The following is an 18,613-nucleotide window of genomic DNA, read 5'->3' on the forward strand; positions in this document are numbered from 1 at the left end:
CTTCACATCTTCCCCTCGTCATTGGAGGATGTTATTGAATGTATGGTACAGTCAGCTTCCCCCTGACCATTCCCAGACTTGGACAGACCTAAGGAAGGAATTCTTACGCACTTTCAAGTTGGAAAAGTTCGAACATATGATTGTCTAATACCGTGAAGTCTAGCGAAAACATCTCGGAGATGCACACAAGGATGAGGGTCCTGGCCGCGAAGGTCTGTGCCACCCAACGATGCGGTCATGAAGGGGTGGTTTTTGAAGGCGTTACCTCCCACCTTTGCTATAAGGCTGGTCGACAAACTCCCTGAGCATCCTCTCTACAAGACTTCTTGAGGGAAGCGGTGAAGATGGAACGGTCCCAATTAAGTTTTGCCTCAACACACACTTTGACCGCCCAGCTTCCGAGAGAAGAGGGCTCACCGGCATGGCAGCAGCAACGAACACCTCTGATGTGGTCGATGCTGTGGTTTCCAAGGCGGACATGGAGATGCAGGCAGAGGGGGAGCCGGCCGGTCCACTGTCCCATTGTGCCCAACCAATGTAGTCCGCTGCCCGACCATACGCTCATTCTAATCCCTGATCTCCGGGTGCCAAACAAGGGGCTGACGCTCGAACTCCTCTCTACGTTAGGGCTGACCACGAATGAGGCCCTTGCTAATCTCTGCCAGACCCTATGGAGGCTCCTCATCAAGGGGGAACCCTTCCCCGTAAGGGGGGCCTCTAAGAAGATCCATCTGTGTGAATGTTGCCATTGCCCCCCAATGCGTGGGGTGTTCCTGACAAGCCCTCGCTGTAAGAGGAGCTTCCAAGGCTCTGCACCTGGGGTGACGCTGCGCACAACCAACTTGCCCAAGAGGGCTCTGCTCTGCATCTTTGGATCAATGATACCCAAGTCTCCCAATGCCTGCGGCATGATCACTGTCTGCCAAGCGACCCAGGCTCTAGTATTCCTCATGCCGTCCGATCCTGCCCAAAGGAAATTCTGAAACAACTGTCGGAGCTTTCCAATGCACCCTCTGTGAAAACACCAGCAGGCCCTATTCACACACTCTTCACTCTGTCCACCCTGGTTATCACAGTGACGACCTTGTCACCCCGTTTCACTCCACCCTGGTTATCACAGTGACAACCTTGTCACCCCATTTCACCATGATCACTCTTGTCACTGGGTCATTCCAGTGACAATCTTGTCACACCGTTTCACCACCATGAACACTCTTGTCACCCACTCCATCTCCTTTCACCTTGTTCACACACTCTTCACTTTGTTCGCCCTGCTTATCACAGTGCAACCTTGTCACCCCATTTCACCATGATCACTCTTGTCACTCAGCCTCTCCCGTCACTCAGCCTCTCCACCTCCGTCGCTAGCCCCTCCCTCCGTCGCTCAGCCTCCCTCTCCTATCACTCAGCCTCTCCACCTCCGTCGCTAGCCCCTCCCTCCGTCGCTCAGCCTCCCTCTCCCGTCGCTCAGCCTCTCCACCGCTGCCGCTCAGCCTCTCCGCCTCAAGCCCCTGCTCACCGCTCAGCCTCTCCACCTCTCTCTCTCTCTCTCTCTCTCTCTCTCTCTCTCTCTCTCTCTCTCTCTCACCCGTCAGCCTCAGCCTCACTCGTCACCCGTTACCTCAACCTCTTTGCACCTCAGCCTCGTCACAGTCCATCGTCAACTCCACCAGCGCCGCCAACACTGCACCAGTTTACCTAACCTAGGTTAACTCTGACCTAACTGACACCGCGACAAAGGTTAACCCAACCCAAGGTTAACCCCTAGTTGGGCTGAACCCCCAGCCCAGCTAGGGGGTTAGCTCAGCCAGGGGGTAGCAGAAGATATGGCCAGCAAGGAATGGCCGAGCCTCTCCTCGAAGTCTTCCCCCTTAACCCCAATCATTTCAAGCAACAGGTCCCGATACGCCACCGTTGCAGCTATGACGCCCTCTCCGTATGCACATACCTACCTACAAGGAGGTTTGGACCGACCCATCATTGGGCACCATGAACATATTTTTTATCTACAAGATAGGTAAGAGAGTTAAGGATGCAATTGGCAAATGCAGTAGCTAGAATTCAGGTTCTAGAAGGACTTGGCAAGCAGGCAGTCATCGATGAGGTTGTTAAATCTTACAAGGCTTCCCCCCCTACCCCCCAGCTAGTTTCCACAGTCAAAGACCTAGTTCACACTGAAGTACAGACCGCAAAGAAGGAAGTGATTGTGGAGTTCAATGCAAAGGTTAATAAGATTCAGGAAGAGATTAAAGAACATGCCGCTAGGCGTGATAACGCTTTGAAGATTAGAATAGGGGGACTCCCCAAAGGATGGTGCAAAGAGGACTCTTTCAGCGACACCTTAGCACATATCAAAGCAACCATGCCTAATATTGATTGGACAGTTGATAAGGATGATGCTCTTGATGATGACGATGAACCCAGAGCAACTCGTATCTTATAGTCTAAAGGTCATGCTATCATTACGCTTAACTCACGGGATCTACGAGTCAAGCTTCTCCGACAATCCAACAAGTTGAAAGAAACTGAGATATGGATAGCTGAAGAACTTACATGAGATCAATTGAAAAATAAGGCAACGGAATTAGCTAAGGTCAAGGCTGCAAGGAATGATGGAAAATGGGCAGTGTACCGTGAGGGCAAAGCACTCATTAAAGAGTTTAAATCCAAGCCAAAAGACTCTCAGTCTTAAATTGATGTATGGCCGATTATGTTTCTTTCCAAGTCCTAATGTAGGTACTCTAAATAAATGGAGCTGCTTTATGCACTCCCTGGGAGCCACCCTCCCTAAGCTGATGTACTAATCGGTTTTCATGTTGTCCCATAGACTTCTTGGTCTTCCATGGACATTAATAGACTTTCTTTCTTTCTTTCTTTCAATGGCAACCTTGTCACCTTCCTTCCAGCTCTTCCGCTTCTCCCACTCTTCCATTTTACTTCCCTACTCTCCATCCTACCTCCCGTCCTCCATCCCTCCTCTACGGCATCCCCCACTTCTTCCACACTGGGGTGTCTCAGCAGGTGATCGATGTTCCGGATACTCCTCCAGTGGGGTACATGTCTATCCCCATAGTAGACAGAGGGGTATACACAAGTCTCTACACACTCTCTCCTTGTGGCCAGCTCATAGCTCCAGCCTCTATCTCTCCTCACACTCTCCTTTCCCCCCCCTCAATGCCAAACGTCGAATGCTCAATGCTGAATGTCCCCTCCCCTCTCCATCTTCGCCTCCATCTTCATCCCCCGCCTTGGAGGGTCCCTTCTTCGCTAAGAATCTCCCCCATTCTTCCCATTGGTCATCCTCCTATCTCCTTAGCCAGCCCCTTCTAGTCAGGATGGTGTAAATTCTCCATGTGCAGGTGAGCTGCATCACCACACCACTCAACCACTAAACCAATGTGTAACTGTAAATACTACTGACTGCTCCATGTGCTAAGCTCACTCTCCATGTGTGCAACTCTCGATGAGGTCACCTTGGGCATGATACTCCTGGTTGACCTGTGGTTGACATGTGTTGACCTGTGGTTGACATGTGTCGACCTATGGTTAACATGTGTCGACGCATGGTCGCCTCGGACAGTACTCTTGGATGAACCCGTGTGGTCGACCCCTCGTGTCGTGTGGCTGACCTGTGTTGACACATGGTCAACATGTGGTCAACGCCTGTCGACATTGATCAACACATGTCTTGTCGACATTGGTCAACACCTGCCGACATGTGGTCAATGCCTGTCATCATGTGGTCAACGCCTATCGTCATGTGGTCAACTCCTGTCGACATGTGGTCAGGGGTGTTTCTATTGTAACAGTTTCCCCGCCACTATCATTCACCGTCTCGGTGAATAGAAATGGAGGGAAACTGTCAAAGAAAAAAGAACTTACAAACCATTGATATGGTGGAGTAGGAAAAGAAAATGTTACAAACCATGTGGCTGGCCTTGCAAGTAATACCAAAATTTGTATTTAAATGACACTATGAAAATAAAATGTTGCTTGATGAGGTACAGCATGGAAAATTGCAAAAAACTGAGTACATCATGAGGATAGGACACCATTATATTTACAATGAGAGCCAATCAGCCTGTCAAAAATCTAACAGTGCAAAAAAAAAACCCATGTATCAAATTACTGAGGGAGGTCATCAGTAGCCTTCTCCTCTGCTGCCTTCGCCTATGCCCTCTGCTCTACTGCAGTCATATGTAGCTCTGTAGCCTTTGCCTCAGCCATCTGCTTTGTCCCATTCATATAGTAGCTCTATAGCATTTTCCTTAGCCATCTGCTCTACCCTAGTCATATGTAGCTTTGGATGGTGTGTTTCCTCCTCAGCCTCAATCGTGTCCATCACGTTTCTCAGATTTTCATACTTGGTCTTATACCAGTGGTATCACCGGTAGTAACGATCCTTTTGCCCTTGCAAGGTGGAATGGGAAGTCTGGAGGGTGGCCAACTGTGTCCGAAAGTCTGTGAATTCTTCGTCCATGGATGAACGCTTCTTTTCCAATTCAGCCACTCGAGAATCTGACTTTTCCTGGGCAATATGGGAGGAAAACAATGAGTCCTTTAACTGTGCAATCTCCTGCTGAAATCTGGTTACCTTTGTGAGATGCTGGCTTTGCAGAGTTGCCAGATCTGTTGCATGCTGGCTGCGTACTGTTGCCATTTCTGCTTCCCATTCCTGCTTGTGGATGTGGTGGCGATCCTCAAGGGCAGCCCGCTGAATGTTCCAAGCGATGTCACGCTCGTGAATAGCTGATTCCTTCTCTTTCTGCCACCTCTCCTGCTGCTGCTGAAGTGTCACCTCTGTGGTGCACTGTTGGGCTGCTTGAGCTCTCTCGAATTCTAACTTCAAATGTTGTTGCTGGGAGAGGAGCTTATGAGCATAACCTATGGAATTGAAGAAGGCTGTCCCCAGTTACGTGGAAGTGTCATCCATGATACGATGAACGAGATGTAGGGACCTTTTCATCCGGGCATACCTATCGCTGTAATTCAGCCTGTCAGCCAAATTAATCACGTCCCCCAATTCCTCGAACATGTCAGGGAGAGCGCCCTCTTCCTCCGTAGACAGGTTGCTTGTAGGTGCCAATTGATCTAAGTACACAAAACATGTCGGGGCCTCAAGATCTTCCTCTTCTGTGCAAGGCATTCTTGCAAAGGAATGGTGAAGATTTGATTCACATCCTCCTCTTCCCCACATACTGGTGAGCGTTTCCTGTGAAGAACAGATAGTAGTTTTCTGTAATCTTCATTCTACTTGTCCACAAGAGAAACATTTGAAAGCGATGGGCCTGATGAAGCAGCTATGTAAGCTGTGAACATATCATTCTAATGAAGGGGTGGACAATCCACAGACTTGGGCAAACTCCCTCCCTCAAATACCTCCTCTGATGGTGAAGTTGCTGGAGGATCTCCTGGGGAGGGGCTCCCACTCCTGTCTCTGCCCTGTGGAGGTCGTGGTGGGGAGGCCGAAATGTGAAGTACTCCTGGAGAAGACTGCGCAAGCCCCTGAGAAAGCCTGTGGGATTCAGGTCCAAGAGTAAGATTCAGATCCAACACAGGGTCGGAGGTCGCCTGAACTATGGTGACGGTGAAAGTGGTGGCGAGGGAAGATGGAACAGCTGTAGTCTGTCGCGAAGGTCGCAAAAATACACTTTTCAAGGAAGTCACTGGTACAACACCCGTTGTCACTGGTACAACATGGGGTGTACCTGATGCAACCATACCCACTGAAACTCTAGAAGTCCATGGAGAAGCCTGGACAAGTGTGATTGATGGAGATGCAAGTCCGGGCATTGGCAAAGTGACTAATGGAGATACGAGACATGTCAGTGATGCGGAAGATACAGAACCAGAGTCCACCATTGCTGGGGAACCTGTAACAGAATGTATAGAAGAGATGTGATGTACAGATCTGGAGCAGACTGGATCAGGTTGCGCTCGCCGAGGCGCCCTCCTTGTCGAAAGAGGAGAGGAGGCATGAACTAGGGAAGTGATAGTGGAAGTGACAGTGGAAGAGATGGCAGAGGTGGTGACACGAGGGGAGAGGGATGGTGAAGGGAGGCGACCTGTGACAATGGAAGGAGGGTTCGCCTTCCACTCATAAAGTAAGAAGGTGAGGGGTGGCACACAGGTACAAGTATATGCTCCCCGACGCTTGTGGACCGTGTTACGGAAGGCAGAGTAGAAGAGCGAGGCAAAATCGTAGGGAGTGACGGAGAGAATGGAGTCGAGGGCAGAATGGATCGCCTTGGTGATGAAGAAGTGTCCCAGGGCAGAGTAGAAGTGAGTAAACAAATACCTCGCTAAAAGCGCCTCTCTGCTGTTTTCCTCGAGAACCTTCTTGCACTCATGTCCGCGGCAATGAGGTTTACACTTGGACAAGAAGGACATGAATGTGAGTGACTCTGTGTGAGGTGGCAAAAAAGAGAGTGTGGGAAGAAGAAGGTATGTGGATACGAGACTGGGAGTGAACATATGACGGGAATTCAAGAATCCAAATGTGTCTGTTGCAAAGTCATAAGATTGAATAAACGCAGTACACATTTGGATGTCCACCGGGGGAAGTGTGACATCATCAATTCCATGAGAGACATGCGGGCTATCTCATCAGGTGACAAAATGCTAGACAGCTTGAGTGTGGGATCAAGGAAAGGTTTGAAAACCACCCAAATGATCGAGGAAGATGAAGTAGGGGGTGGAAGGTCGCCAGCTGTACTTTGTTGGGCCAAATCACTGCCACCGGTACTATGCCCATTGGATGCCTTGGATGTTGTCTTGATAGTACCTGTGAGGGGCCGATAGTCAAAGCCTCCATGATCTGAATCACAGGAACTCAAAACAGGGGATACCTCCTCATCTGATATGATAGTGATCTTGTTGGAGGGAGGTCAATCTGCAACTGCTCGAGGGCGTTTGGAAGTGTTGTGTGGTGTAGACCCAACACCCTGCTCATCATCTGTGGTGCGTTTGCTAGGTGATGCCATGAAGGGTGGTCCTGATCTTGTTCTGCAGGCTGCCCGAGCCGAATGAAAGTCAACGAATAGAGTGTCTCGGGGTAATTTGGGTTTGTACTTGTGGCGAGGGGCACGGGCAGGCATGAACGATGGCACCGTATGGAGAGGCAAAGACTGAGGAGGTGGTGTCGATGTATGGAGAGGCAAAGAGTGAGGAGGTGGTGTCAATGTTGAGGTTTGGAGTGGCAAGGACTGAAGAGGGGACTGAAGAGGGGGTGCTAATGTCGAGGCCAACAAGATAGGAGCCCGATGGCCAAAAGGGCCTGTCGAGGTCAGGAGAGGCACGGAGTGAAGAGAGGGTGCTGATGTCGAGGCCAACAAGATAGGAGCCCAGTAGCCGGAAGAGCCTGTCAAGACCCGGCAGAGGAGTGTGACAGGTTGCCTGGAGAGCCGGGCCGAGTAAAGGGAGAGAGAGGAAGAAGTAGGTAGCCAGGAGGGGAGCGGGTGGAGAGGTAGAGGGAGGGGGAGGATGTACAGCTATAGGGAGGGAGGGGTGACGAGGGGGAAAAAGGGGCGGGTAGAAGGAGAGGGGCGTAGGTAGGGGGCGGGTACCAAGAGAGGGGAGAGGGGGTGACGTAGAGGTAGGGAGGCAGGTGGGTTGTGCTGAGTGAAGAGTGGGAGGGGGGTTGCATTGAGGGAGGAGTGGGAGGGGGGGTTGCGTTGAGGGAGGGGGTGGGAGGCGGGTAGAGGAAGAGAGAGGGAGGGCTGCGATGAGCAATGAGGAGGGCGGCGTGAGGAGGGCGGCGGTAGAGGAAGAGATACGGAGGGCTGCGCTGAGTGAAGAGTGGGAGGGGGGGTTGCGTTGAGGGAGGAGTGGGTGGCGCTGAGGGAGAGGGTGGGGTGCAGAGGGGGTGTGCGTAGAGGGGGGGGCGGTTGAGAATTTAGAAGGTGGTAGGAGGGAGAGGGGGTGTGCGAAGAGGGGAGGGGGGTGTGGCAAGAGGGTTGCGTAGAGGGCTGCGCAGAGGGTGGAGGGTAGGAAGGTGTAGAGGGTGGTGATTAGGAAACTGCGTACGCCGGTGAGGGGGGTGCTCACGGGTAGAAGGGGGAGCTGCTTAAAGGGTGGTGAGAGGGGGGGAGCGTAGAGAGGCTATGAGGGTGTAGGGAGAGGAGCTGAAGATGGAGAGTAGGAGGATGTAAAGGCCCAAGGAGGAGATGATGGAGGGCCCAATGATGGCAGAAGCAGATGGAAGAGGAGCTGGAGCAAAGAGATGTGGTAGAGAAAATGGCGCCAGCAGGAGGTGTGCAAGGCTGGAGTGGATAGAGGTGACAGAAGAAAGGGTGATATATAGGGGAGGAGTTGTCAAAAAGCAAGAGAAAAGCTGACAAAAAAGCAAGAAAGCTAAGATTAGCAAATAGCGCTTTTGCTTCTGAGTGTAATGTGTAAGGGGGTGGAGAGAACCGATGGAGCGGAGAGGGCCAAAAAAGTCCAATTGTAATCGAATCCACCAAAAATAGCATGTTTGCCAAATTTAGCATATTCTCCAAATTTAGCAAAGGGCTAAAAATTAGTTAGAAGTGCATCGCAAGGATGATGGGAGATGGAAAGAGAAGGTTTTGGTAAGAGAGAGAGATGAGTGTGACAAAGGGTGGAGACAAAAAGTATTGGTAGGAGAGAGGTGGGGGAGTGGCTTAGGGTGGAGAGAGAAGGTGTTTGTAAGAGAGAGGTAGAGGTGGACAGAGGGTGAAAAGGGAAGGTGTTTCTAAGAGAGAGGTAGGGGGTTGGACATAAGGTGGAAACAAAAGGTGTTTAAAAGAGAGAGGTAGGGGGTGGACAAAGAGTGGAAAGGGAAGGGTTTTGTAAGAGAGAGGTAGAGGTGGACAGAGGGTGTAAAGAGAAGGAGTTTGTAAGAGAGGTAGGGAATGGACATAGGGTGGAAAGGGAAGGAGTTTGTAAGAGAGAGATAGGGGGTTGGACATAGAGTGGAAAGGGAAGGTGTTTGTAAGAGATAGGTAGAGGTGGATAGAGAGTGGAAAGAGAACGAGTTTGTAAGAGAGAGGTAGGGGATGGACATAGGGTGGAAAGGGAAGGAGTTGGTAAGAGAGAGGTAGGAGGTGGAAATAGGGTGGAGAGAGAAGGTGTTTGTGAGAGAGAGGTAGGGGGTTGGACAGAGGGTGGAAAGGAGAGGGTTTTGTAAGAGAGAGGTAGAGGTGGACATAGGGTGGAAAGAGAAGGAGTTTGTAAGAGAGAAGTAGGAGATGGACATTAGGTGGAAAGGGAAGGAGTTTGTAAGAGGAGAGGTGGGGGGTTGGAGATAGGGTGGAAAGGGAAGGTGTTTGAAAGAGAGAGGTAGAGGTGGACAGAGGGTGAAAAGAGGAGTTTGTAAGAGAGAGGTAGGGGATGGACATAGGGTGGAAAGGGAAGGAGTTTGTAAGAGACAGATAGGAGTGGGACATAGGGTGGAGAGAGAAGTTTGTAAGAGAGAGGTAGGGGGTTGGACATAGAGTGGAAAGGGAAGGTGTTTGTAAGAGAGAGGTAGAGGTGGACAGAGGGTGGAAAGAGAAGGAGTTTGTAAGAGAGAGGTAGGGAATGGACATAGGGTGGAGAGAGGTGTTTGTAAGAGAGAGTAGGAGGTTGGACAGAGTGTGGAAAGGGAAGGGTTTTGTAAGAGAGAGGTGGGGAGTTGGACATAGAGTGGAAAGAGAAGGGTTTTGTAAGAGAGATAGGGGGTGGAAAGAGAGTGAAAATGGAAGGGTTTTGTAAGAGAGAGATAGAGATGGATTGAGGGTGGAAAGAGAATGGGTTTGTAAGAGAGAGGTAGGGGTTGGACATAGGGTGGAAAAAGAAGGTGTTTGTAAGAGAGAGGTGGGGTTTGGACATAGGGTGGAAAGGGAAGGGTTTTGTAAGAGAGAGGTGGGGGGTTGGACAGAGGGTGGAAAGAGAAGGAGAAAGTGACACGGGATGAAAAGGGGAGGCTGTAGTTAGAGAGAGAAAGTGACACGCAATAAAAAGAGGAGGCCGCACTTAGAGAGAGAAAGTGACACGGGGTGAAAAGGGGAGGCCTCACTTAGAGAGAGAAAGTAACATGGGGTGAAAAAGAGAGGCCTAACTTAGAGAGAGAAAGTGACATAGGGTGAAAAAGGGAGGCCTCACTTAGAGAGAGAAAGTGACACAAGGTGAAAAAGGGAGGCCTCACTTAGAGGGAGAAAGTGACACGGGGTGAAAAGGGGAGGCCTCACTTAGAGGGAGAAAGTGACACGGGGTGAAAAGGGGAGGCCTCACTTAGAGAGAGAAAGTGACACGTGGTTAAAAGGGGAGCTCTCACTTAGAGAGAGAAAGTGACACGGGGTGAAAAAGGAAGGCCTCACTTATAGAGAGAAAGTGGCACGGGATGAAAAGGGGAGGCCTCACTTAGAGAGAGAAAGTGACACGGGTTGAAAAAGGGAGGCTTCACTTAGAGAGAGAAAGTAATTGGGTAAAAAAGACAGGCTTCACTTAGAGAGAGAAAATGGCATGGGATGAAAAGAAGAGGTCCCATGTAGAGAGAGAAAGTGGCACCGGGTGCAGAGAGGAGGACCAAAGTAGAGAGAGAAAGTGGCACCGAGGTGGAAAGAGGACCCATGTAGAGAGAGAAAGTGGCACCAGGTGCAAGAGGACCCTTGTAGAGAGAGAAAGTGACACTGAATAGAAAGAGAAGGAATCATGTAGAGAGAGAAAGTGCTAATCAGAAAGAGAAGATGTCACCAGGGAAGGACAAGGCAAGAGTGTATATACAAGGACTAGAAGGGTGTTTCCTCATTGATCATGGTACCTCGCTTGGCAATGAAAAATGGGCCTGTCCAACCACTTACAAACTAAGGTTTGTGTTTGAGAAACTTACTGGAATATAAGAGTACTAAATCACCAACTTTAAAATCCCTCTTCCTGAGGTTCCGGTCATGCCATGCTTTCCGTCGTTTCTGCCACACTTCTTGAGCAAAGACTGCTTCACGTCAATGCTCTACTAGTGCCGCCAAATCCCACAAGCGTTCCATTGTGCAAGCTTCAAAGTTGTCATTTTTGTCCGGAAGAACCTTATGGGTGTCAAGATGAAATTCATAAGGCATGACAGCCTCCAGTCCATAGACCCGCTCGAAGGTGAATACCCAGTACTCGCCTTGTAAAGCAGTTCGGTAGGCGAATAAAGCAGCTGGAAGTATGTCATCCCAATCTGCTAAACAACTGAGGCAAAGACGATGCATGATCCTGCACATTGTGCAATTTGAGCTCTCAGCTAGACCATTGGCACATGGGTGGGGGATGAAATTTTGTGAACTATTTATAACATGTGAAATAGTGCAGCAATGGTGTCATTTAGGAAGTGAGATCCTCTATCACTTATCAACTCAACCGGACAGCCAAACTGAGAGATAATCTGGTCATATAGAAATGTGGCTACCACCTGGGCTGTACAATTCTTGAATGCCTTGGCTTCGACCCATTTGGTTCCATAGTTGGTGGCAAGCAGAGCATACTTGTTCCCTCGACGTGTGGCAGGAGAGATGGGCCCAATGAAATCCAATCCCCAACAAAAGAAGGGGGGCAGCGGAGTGAATGGTTTGAGAGGAAGGTACTCACGCCTTGTAGGCTTGGGGCCTGCTCGTTGACATGAATCACATCGCGGAAGAGCTTGGGCCACCTAAACCAGTGGCACTTCCCTACTTGCTCCTCGCACCAATGGCCCTAAGCCTCCAATAACACTTCTGGAAGTGGTAGGAACCCCCCCTCCCTCGGACAATTTATGGCGATCACGGTGGGACAATGCTAGAGGTCAATCTCATGTGATGTCTAGGAAACACCTACTTTTCATTTTGGTCTCACAGAGCTTATTTTGGTCAAGAAATCTTTGTTCCTAGACAATCCACTTTTGATCCTTTTTCGGTCATGTGGTTCTACACACATTGTTTATATCATTATGTTACCGGCAATGCCATAAAGAAGTGCTTGGCTGCTCGGTTATTGCAACAACATGATCAAACACCCCTGATACATGTAAGGGATACAAAGTTCCACACTTGGCACCCCTGGCCAAAAGCATAGAGCCCTTCTGAATTTTTCAACTCCCAGAACCAAAGATGGTCTGAGAGTCAACATCATCTAGCTGACTCGTTGAAATGAGACTCTTGGTCAGCTTAGGCACATGTCTCACATTTTTTAAAATAAATGCAGACCCATTTGCAAAAGAAAACTTTATGTCACCTACTCCCACTATGTCACATGCATAGTCATTTCCAAGATGCACACAACCTGTCTTTCCAGTGTCATAAGTAGAGAACCATTCCCTATGGGGAGTAACATGGAATGAAGCACCAGAATCCAAAATCCAATCCTGGGAATATGCATCATCTGAAGTGGTAAGCAACTCTGCAGATAAACTAGACATGAAGAGAATGTCATTGTCACTATCATGTGTGACTGCATTGATCTCCTCGATCTTCACTTTTCCTTTGTCCTCCCTTGAACTCTCTTCCTTCTGATTTGCACCCCAATTTGCATTCTTTTTCTTATCCTTTTGCTCTCTTTTAAGCTTGTAGCAATCCTTTTTTCATGTGGTCCTTCTTGCCACAATAGTGACACTCAATGTTCCGTGCCTTAGACTTACTACGAGACTTCCCTCTTTCTTGAAACTTCCCCTTGGATTGTGATCTGCCCCTTTGTACATTTAAGGTTGCATCTTGCTTGTTGCCTTCCATTGACTTCCGTCTAATCTCCTCGGTCAACAAGCTACCAACCACATCATCAAAGTTCAATACTCCACCACGTGCAGAGTTACTGATAGCAATACAGAAAGTATAATTCTGCCACATAGCAGCTGCGCATGTACTCAAAGCCATTGCCTCTTAAAGCCTTAGCATTTGTTGCCTCTTTTGGCCTCATATATTAAGCCACCTCCACATTCCCATAGAAGAAGAAGCTCACACCCTCCAACAACCTCCTCCTCACATAGAAAGTGTCCCACCGTCATCACCGAATTCATTCAGAGGTGGGTAAAATGTGGAAATATCACCTTGTGCCGGTCTAGGATTCCTTGTGCCATGCATCACACTGAGAGACCTTTCAATCTAGTAATGAAGCAGACACAGCGGATGCAAGGTGGACAAGAATACACAGCTCGAGAGGTACGAGCAGTCGGCTAGAATGGAGGATACCAACTTAAGCAGTGCAAAATAGTAGAGTGAAACAAGGGTTTCCACAAGACTAATCAAAGACTCCCTTTGCATTGGAAGGTCACTTTGGCAATTACTAGCTGGCCGAGCTCGTAGTTCAGGCAGTTTTCTCTCCTTCACCACACTCAACCTACTCTCCCCACTCTCTCCGCAATGGTATCCACAGAACGGTGGACAAGTGATTACCCTACAGCCTGGTAGAGTTACCTTGACTGCTCACTGTCGGCGCTCATCTCCCAGGCAGTGGGTGTCAGGATGCCTGGATGATCTTGAGCTGAAGGACAAAGCTTTGGACCCTTCCTCAAAATATAGGCCGATGGGCCACTCTGAGCATCAACTGGTCCAGTTATATTCTCTACTAAGTTTTGGTAGATAAGGAATTCAAGAATACTTCCCTGTATTAGCAAGAAAAAATAATTACAATGAAATAAACACTTGTCAATTTACTAGCAATGAGGTTGGACAACGAAAGTGCATAAATTTGAAGAGTTTCATTTAAAAGCGGAAGTGGCGGCAAATTTGAGCATTCTACAATCGATAAGGACATTCATACGTGTCCTATTGTAAAGAGCCTGTTACTCCCATCATTGTCGTTTGCAAAATGCAGGCCTACTATGGCCCTTGCATGTGATCGAAACTTTCCAAGGTACTCCCACCTGTCTTCCAAATGGTCCTATGACACAGAAGTATAAACATGTTCAAGGTTCGACTGTGGAGATAATAAGATAAGAAGCATCATGTACGCCTGAAAATTCTTGCAATTTATACCTTGCAAATAGAACAACCCAAAATGGATACTGCAAAACTAGCATCTGCTATCGCCAAAAATGACTCATCACCTGAAAACTCCAGCTGCAATTTCAACAGCACAGATTTTATGAAGCTTTGATAAAATCAATGAGTCTGATATACTTACTACTAATATGAAGCTGGTCGTTGTGTGTACAAGTATAACATTTCTCCCTTGTATGTTAGCCAGGTTATATTACATGAAAATAAGAGTCAGTACCTGCCTTTATGATCCCTGACCTGGAGACAGCGATCGTCTCTGTGTCTTGTAACATGTCTGGATCCACAATCTGTGAGCTTGGCATGCAGTGAAGTGAAAACAAGGTAGATTATTACCTTAGTGGTCACAGCTATTAGATAAATGATTGAAATTATGAGAAACCCACATGAAACAATGAGAGTTAATACAAGGAATCAAACCTTCAAAACTCCATTGGAGAATCCACATGCAATAACCAAGCCAGAAGGGGAATAAGCCACAGCCCCTCCCTGACATGGAAGAAGGGAAAATAAATGAAACCTTTATCCACAAAATTCATTGCAACATGCTGCTTTGGTGTTCGTTTTGGTCCATTGTATACCTTTAAAGCCCACATAAAAAATGTAAAACAGCACCTCTAGCAATTATGTCAAAAAACTCTTACTTGAAGCTTACAAAATTCTCGTTGTGTACAAATCCTGCGTGTGCTGTAGTCATGAACCTGCTATCCCCTCATTAGACGTCTCAACAAAAGGATGCATTGACCATCTTCATCAAAACAACGTAAGGTGACTGAACATTTAAAACTACATAAATTAGTTTCAACAAATTTCATTTGAGAGTATCTTCTGTATCAATAGTGAAATGAAACAGAAAGAGCTCTCTATTGAACAGAACAGAACCTGGAGAAGCCCATCTGCACTCAGAATAGCAAAATGTGTCAGGTGTGGATGTGCAGACACACCATTAACCCCTTGGGGCACATAATCCATAAGTTTGTCTTCCTACATGTTTTAGAAGACAAAAAGAAGACTAAACATTACTGCTCAAAAGCTCAGATGTGGAGTGCAGCAAAACTACAATTGACTGTAGAAAGAAAACACTATCCAAACAGCATCCTCTGTTGTGTACATAGAAGAGAACCGCAGAAAGGTTTACATTAATTCTTAATTCTGGCAAAGAAAATGATTACAGGAATGCAAAATATGCAAATTCAAGAGCTTCAAAGATTTTTTCCTACAAACAACCAAGTGTCTTCTTGTTCTTAAAAAAGAAAAAGTTACAAACTTTAGAAACAAGTTCTTATAAGAGTAAATTGCTTTGACTACAAATGATAATTTACTTCACATTGCAAAGATCCTGGTTGCTCTTCAGATACAGCAGCATGAAGGAATATCATATGTCCTTTCTTAGTACAAACCACAAAGGGTGGCACTTGAAGACTCATGACTGTGCTCGCTTGTTTCTTGTAGTTTAATGCAGAGAAAGATATTGAGGTGACCTCTCCTGCAACACATTTGAAGTTCCATAATCTAAAATCCACCCAAGTTTTTTCAAAATAATGATGGTTTGCAATATTGGCCTTTGAACAGAAGTTAACTTATTATAACAGTTCACATTAACAAATTTAAGGGTTACTTCTAATTAAGCTCAATTGAATTGGTTAAGATTTCATAATTGTAGAACACAATAGAATAAAGACAATCAACCTTAAAATGTATTTAAGTTGACTTTAAAAGAAGTTCACAAATATCCTTCACCACCAATCATCAAGCTATCTACACAAAAGAATGAAGGGATTCCAATGGAAATATATTTTAAGTTATCCTCTATAAAATGAACTGGATCAAACGATCTTCGTTTGCAATGCTTTGAACTATTGGCCTATTGTGGAACTTATTTGACCAATCAATCACCAAAGTCGATTTCAGTTCAAGCTAGAAGCACTCATAAGTCAAATTTAAATGCTTTGCTTGCAAGGCACCTTTTTTGGGGTTGAAGGGTAACAGTGAGCTGTGATAGAGAAAAGGATAGCTGTGCAGCAGCAAAAAAACCCAAGAAATAGATTTTCGGGGCCGAATTTTCAGATTGGTGGATTAGAGGGGTTTCTGCTCTTTACAGGTCAGGCATGGGGTAATTATGATATGACCCTGAATATCTTGTCCATGGCATTCAAGGTATTTGTCCACCCATAAGCCGAATGTAGCGCCTGTAGTATAACAACTCTGAGCGAGGCTGTTTATTTTCTTGCATGTTCTCCATATGAAAAAGGAAAAGGCAAGCATAGACAGCACTGAAGTCGCTTCCCATAGTTATTCCTCTTATCTGATGCCCGAATATGCCATCAAATTCCAAGTAGTGATTCTTTAAAATCAAAGTGGCAAAAGACATGATGAGGTTCAGTTCCATTGTCTTCGATTCATTCGCGATCATGCACCACAAGCTGCAAGACCTTCATCCATATAGGAATACTGGGGTATCGAGATTCTAAGGGGAAGAAGATGACATCTTCTAGTAGACGTAACTTAGAGATTTCTTTCAGCAGAGTGATAGAATCCTTGTGGTGTTGTTTCAGTTGAAGGAGAATCAGAAAGAGTTTGTGGTGCAATCAAAGAGAAGCATGCTCAAATACAAAACCATTGTAAGAGCAGATTGGTCTGCACCGCCAATGTTAGTTTGTGGATCTTCGAGAGGAGGGATAGTGCATAAACTCAAAAACCTCAACTGGGATTTTGGAGGGTGTATCTGACCTCATCTGACGAAAGGACCTTGGATTTTGAGCAAATCTGTTGCAATCAGAAAATAGCTCCGCTAGTGGTACTTTCCGAATTGGTTCATATATTGTTGTATCTGTCATTCCTCTTTGAGATACCAAGACCCATTCAAGATTGCTAGACCTAAGCTCTCTAAGGGGAAACAGCCCTTTGGTTTTGCTGAGCCCTGCTCACATGCCTCTTACAATCATGAGCCACATGTCCCATCTGCCTACACCGTAAGCACTAGCCTAGAAGCCCGTAGATCTCGTTGTGCTGCCTGAACTCGCCACCATCAATAGTTTCAAGGAAGATGTCCTCTGAGAGAGTCTTTGGCTGTGCAACTATCAACCTGAGATGAGGCGGCCCATCGTCGACTACTAGTGACGCGTTACCGTCTAAGGTGGTGAAAGCTATGGCAATGGAGGAAATGGTCTCCTTTGGGAGGCTTGGAAAGCAGAGCGTCACCGGTAAGTGAGTCACATGGTGGGTCGACTCCATGTCCTCAACCATGAAACAAGGAATGAAATAAACTAGGTGTGAGACAAAGGGAAGAGGGACCAACTCCACGAGGGCCCGGGTGGTATTGGGGGAGCTGAACTAAAGGAGGAAGACCCCCCTCCCATCGATGGTGACAACCTAGATGTGGTTGTCCTTTAGTGAAAGACTCACCTAAATCCAATCACACACCTGACTCCTCATAGGAATGAGTCCCACTATCCTGCCCACCGCACTCTCCTATAGTGACTTGATTGCTTTCTTCACCTACTACGTGTCTTATGGGAAAAGGAGAACCTAAACAATGTGGGGGAGTTGAGGATGCTGCCATTGAGCCCCTCTGCTAGACCAAGGGTCACCATCAAGGTACGATTTACATAAAATTAACAAGCATAAACTCCACGCTATCGAGAGGAGAGAGAAAAAGGGTAGGAAAAGGGGATAAAGGCAGGGAAGAGCAGGACAAGAGTCCTCCAAAAAAACTGGCTGGAATGACCGGCTTAGCTACCTGCCTATCCTTGATTGGACTTTGAGCTCAACCATAGGCTGCCGGTAGTTGACAGGCTCACATAACAAGCACCCAACTCGACCAATCCCAACTGCCACGCTCATGCTAGAGTTGAGAAGTAGTTACACCTTCGAAAGAACCCGAAAGAGGCACACCCAGCACGACCTCCCAAACACCCCACAAGCAGCTCCAATGCTACAAGCTGCTCCAATTTCCAAGGGCACGGCTACAAGAATCAATGGCAATGCTCACAAGAGGGCAAGAACCAGAGGTGGCTGATTGGCGGACTTCAATAGCTTGGGCGCAGCAAAAGGTTTCCGTGCGGAACAACAAAGAGGGGTGAAAGAGGCGAGAAGAAGAGGGGAATGCGGGGAAGTGTACATGGCGGGGAACAATAAACGCAGGGGAGAAGAAGAGGCGGGGAGGAAGGGAGAAGGCGCTGGAGAAAGGAAGGAGAAGGTGGCGAGGGAAGGAGAAGGCAGGGGGAAGGTGCATGCAAAGAGGGAAGAAGATGGCAAGGAAGAGAAGGTGGGGGGAGGAAGGATAAGGCGGGGGAAGGCACACGCAAAGAGGGAAGGAGATGGTAGGGAAGGGAAGCAGGGAGGGAGGGAGCAAGGAGGGGAGTAGGAGGGAATCCATGTCATATTCCCTTGAGCTCATGGAGACTTTGGCTTTATGGAGGTGTTCTCATAAAGTATTTGCAGTGGGATCCCGGAGAGTGAGAATGGATTGATGCAAGGCACCAAGAGAAGAGCCTCCCCTTCTTTCAATACATGGTTAGTAATGGCAAGATATTCTAGCTCAGCCTTAAAGGTTGGAAACCCACCAGAGCTCCTCATTGGGAGAGCTTTCAGATTTCTGTTGGCCTGTATCTTTTTGGAAGAGACTCTGGGATCCCTCAAGATTAGGAAAATCACCCTTTTTTTTT

The 18,613-nt window shown here is 47.4% G+C and overlaps 1 protein-coding gene across 1 annotated transcript in view; it reads right to left on the reverse strand.

Moving 5' to 3' along the window:
• LOC147899790 (cilia- and flagella-associated protein 251-like) overlaps positions 1–18,613 on the reverse strand; it is a 152,058-nt gene that overhangs the window by 80,327 nt on the left and 53,118 nt on the right. The window contains exons 9-15 of the mRNA XM_087377084.1: positions 15,269–15,432; positions 14,829–14,930; positions 14,591–14,647; positions 14,367–14,435; positions 14,171–14,236; positions 13,926–14,009; positions 13,711–13,830 (exon numbers count right to left, since the gene is read on the reverse strand). Of these exons, the coding sequence (XP_087233210.1) occupies positions 13,711–13,830; positions 13,926–14,009; positions 14,171–14,236; positions 14,367–14,435; positions 14,591–14,647; positions 14,829–14,930; positions 15,269–15,432 (662 nt within the window). The remainder of the gene's footprint in view (positions 1–13,710; positions 13,831–13,925; positions 14,010–14,170; positions 14,237–14,366; positions 14,436–14,590; positions 14,648–14,828; positions 14,931–15,268; positions 15,433–18,613) is intronic.

Source organism: Dipteris shenzhenensis, chromosome 7, assembly GCF_047967505.1.
Source record: "Dipteris shenzhenensis isolate YYH24624 ecotype China chromosome 7, Dip_SZ_1.0, whole genome shotgun sequence".
Classification (NCBI taxonomy): domain Eukaryota; kingdom Viridiplantae; phylum Streptophyta; class Polypodiopsida; order Gleicheniales; family Dipteridaceae; genus Dipteris; species Dipteris shenzhenensis.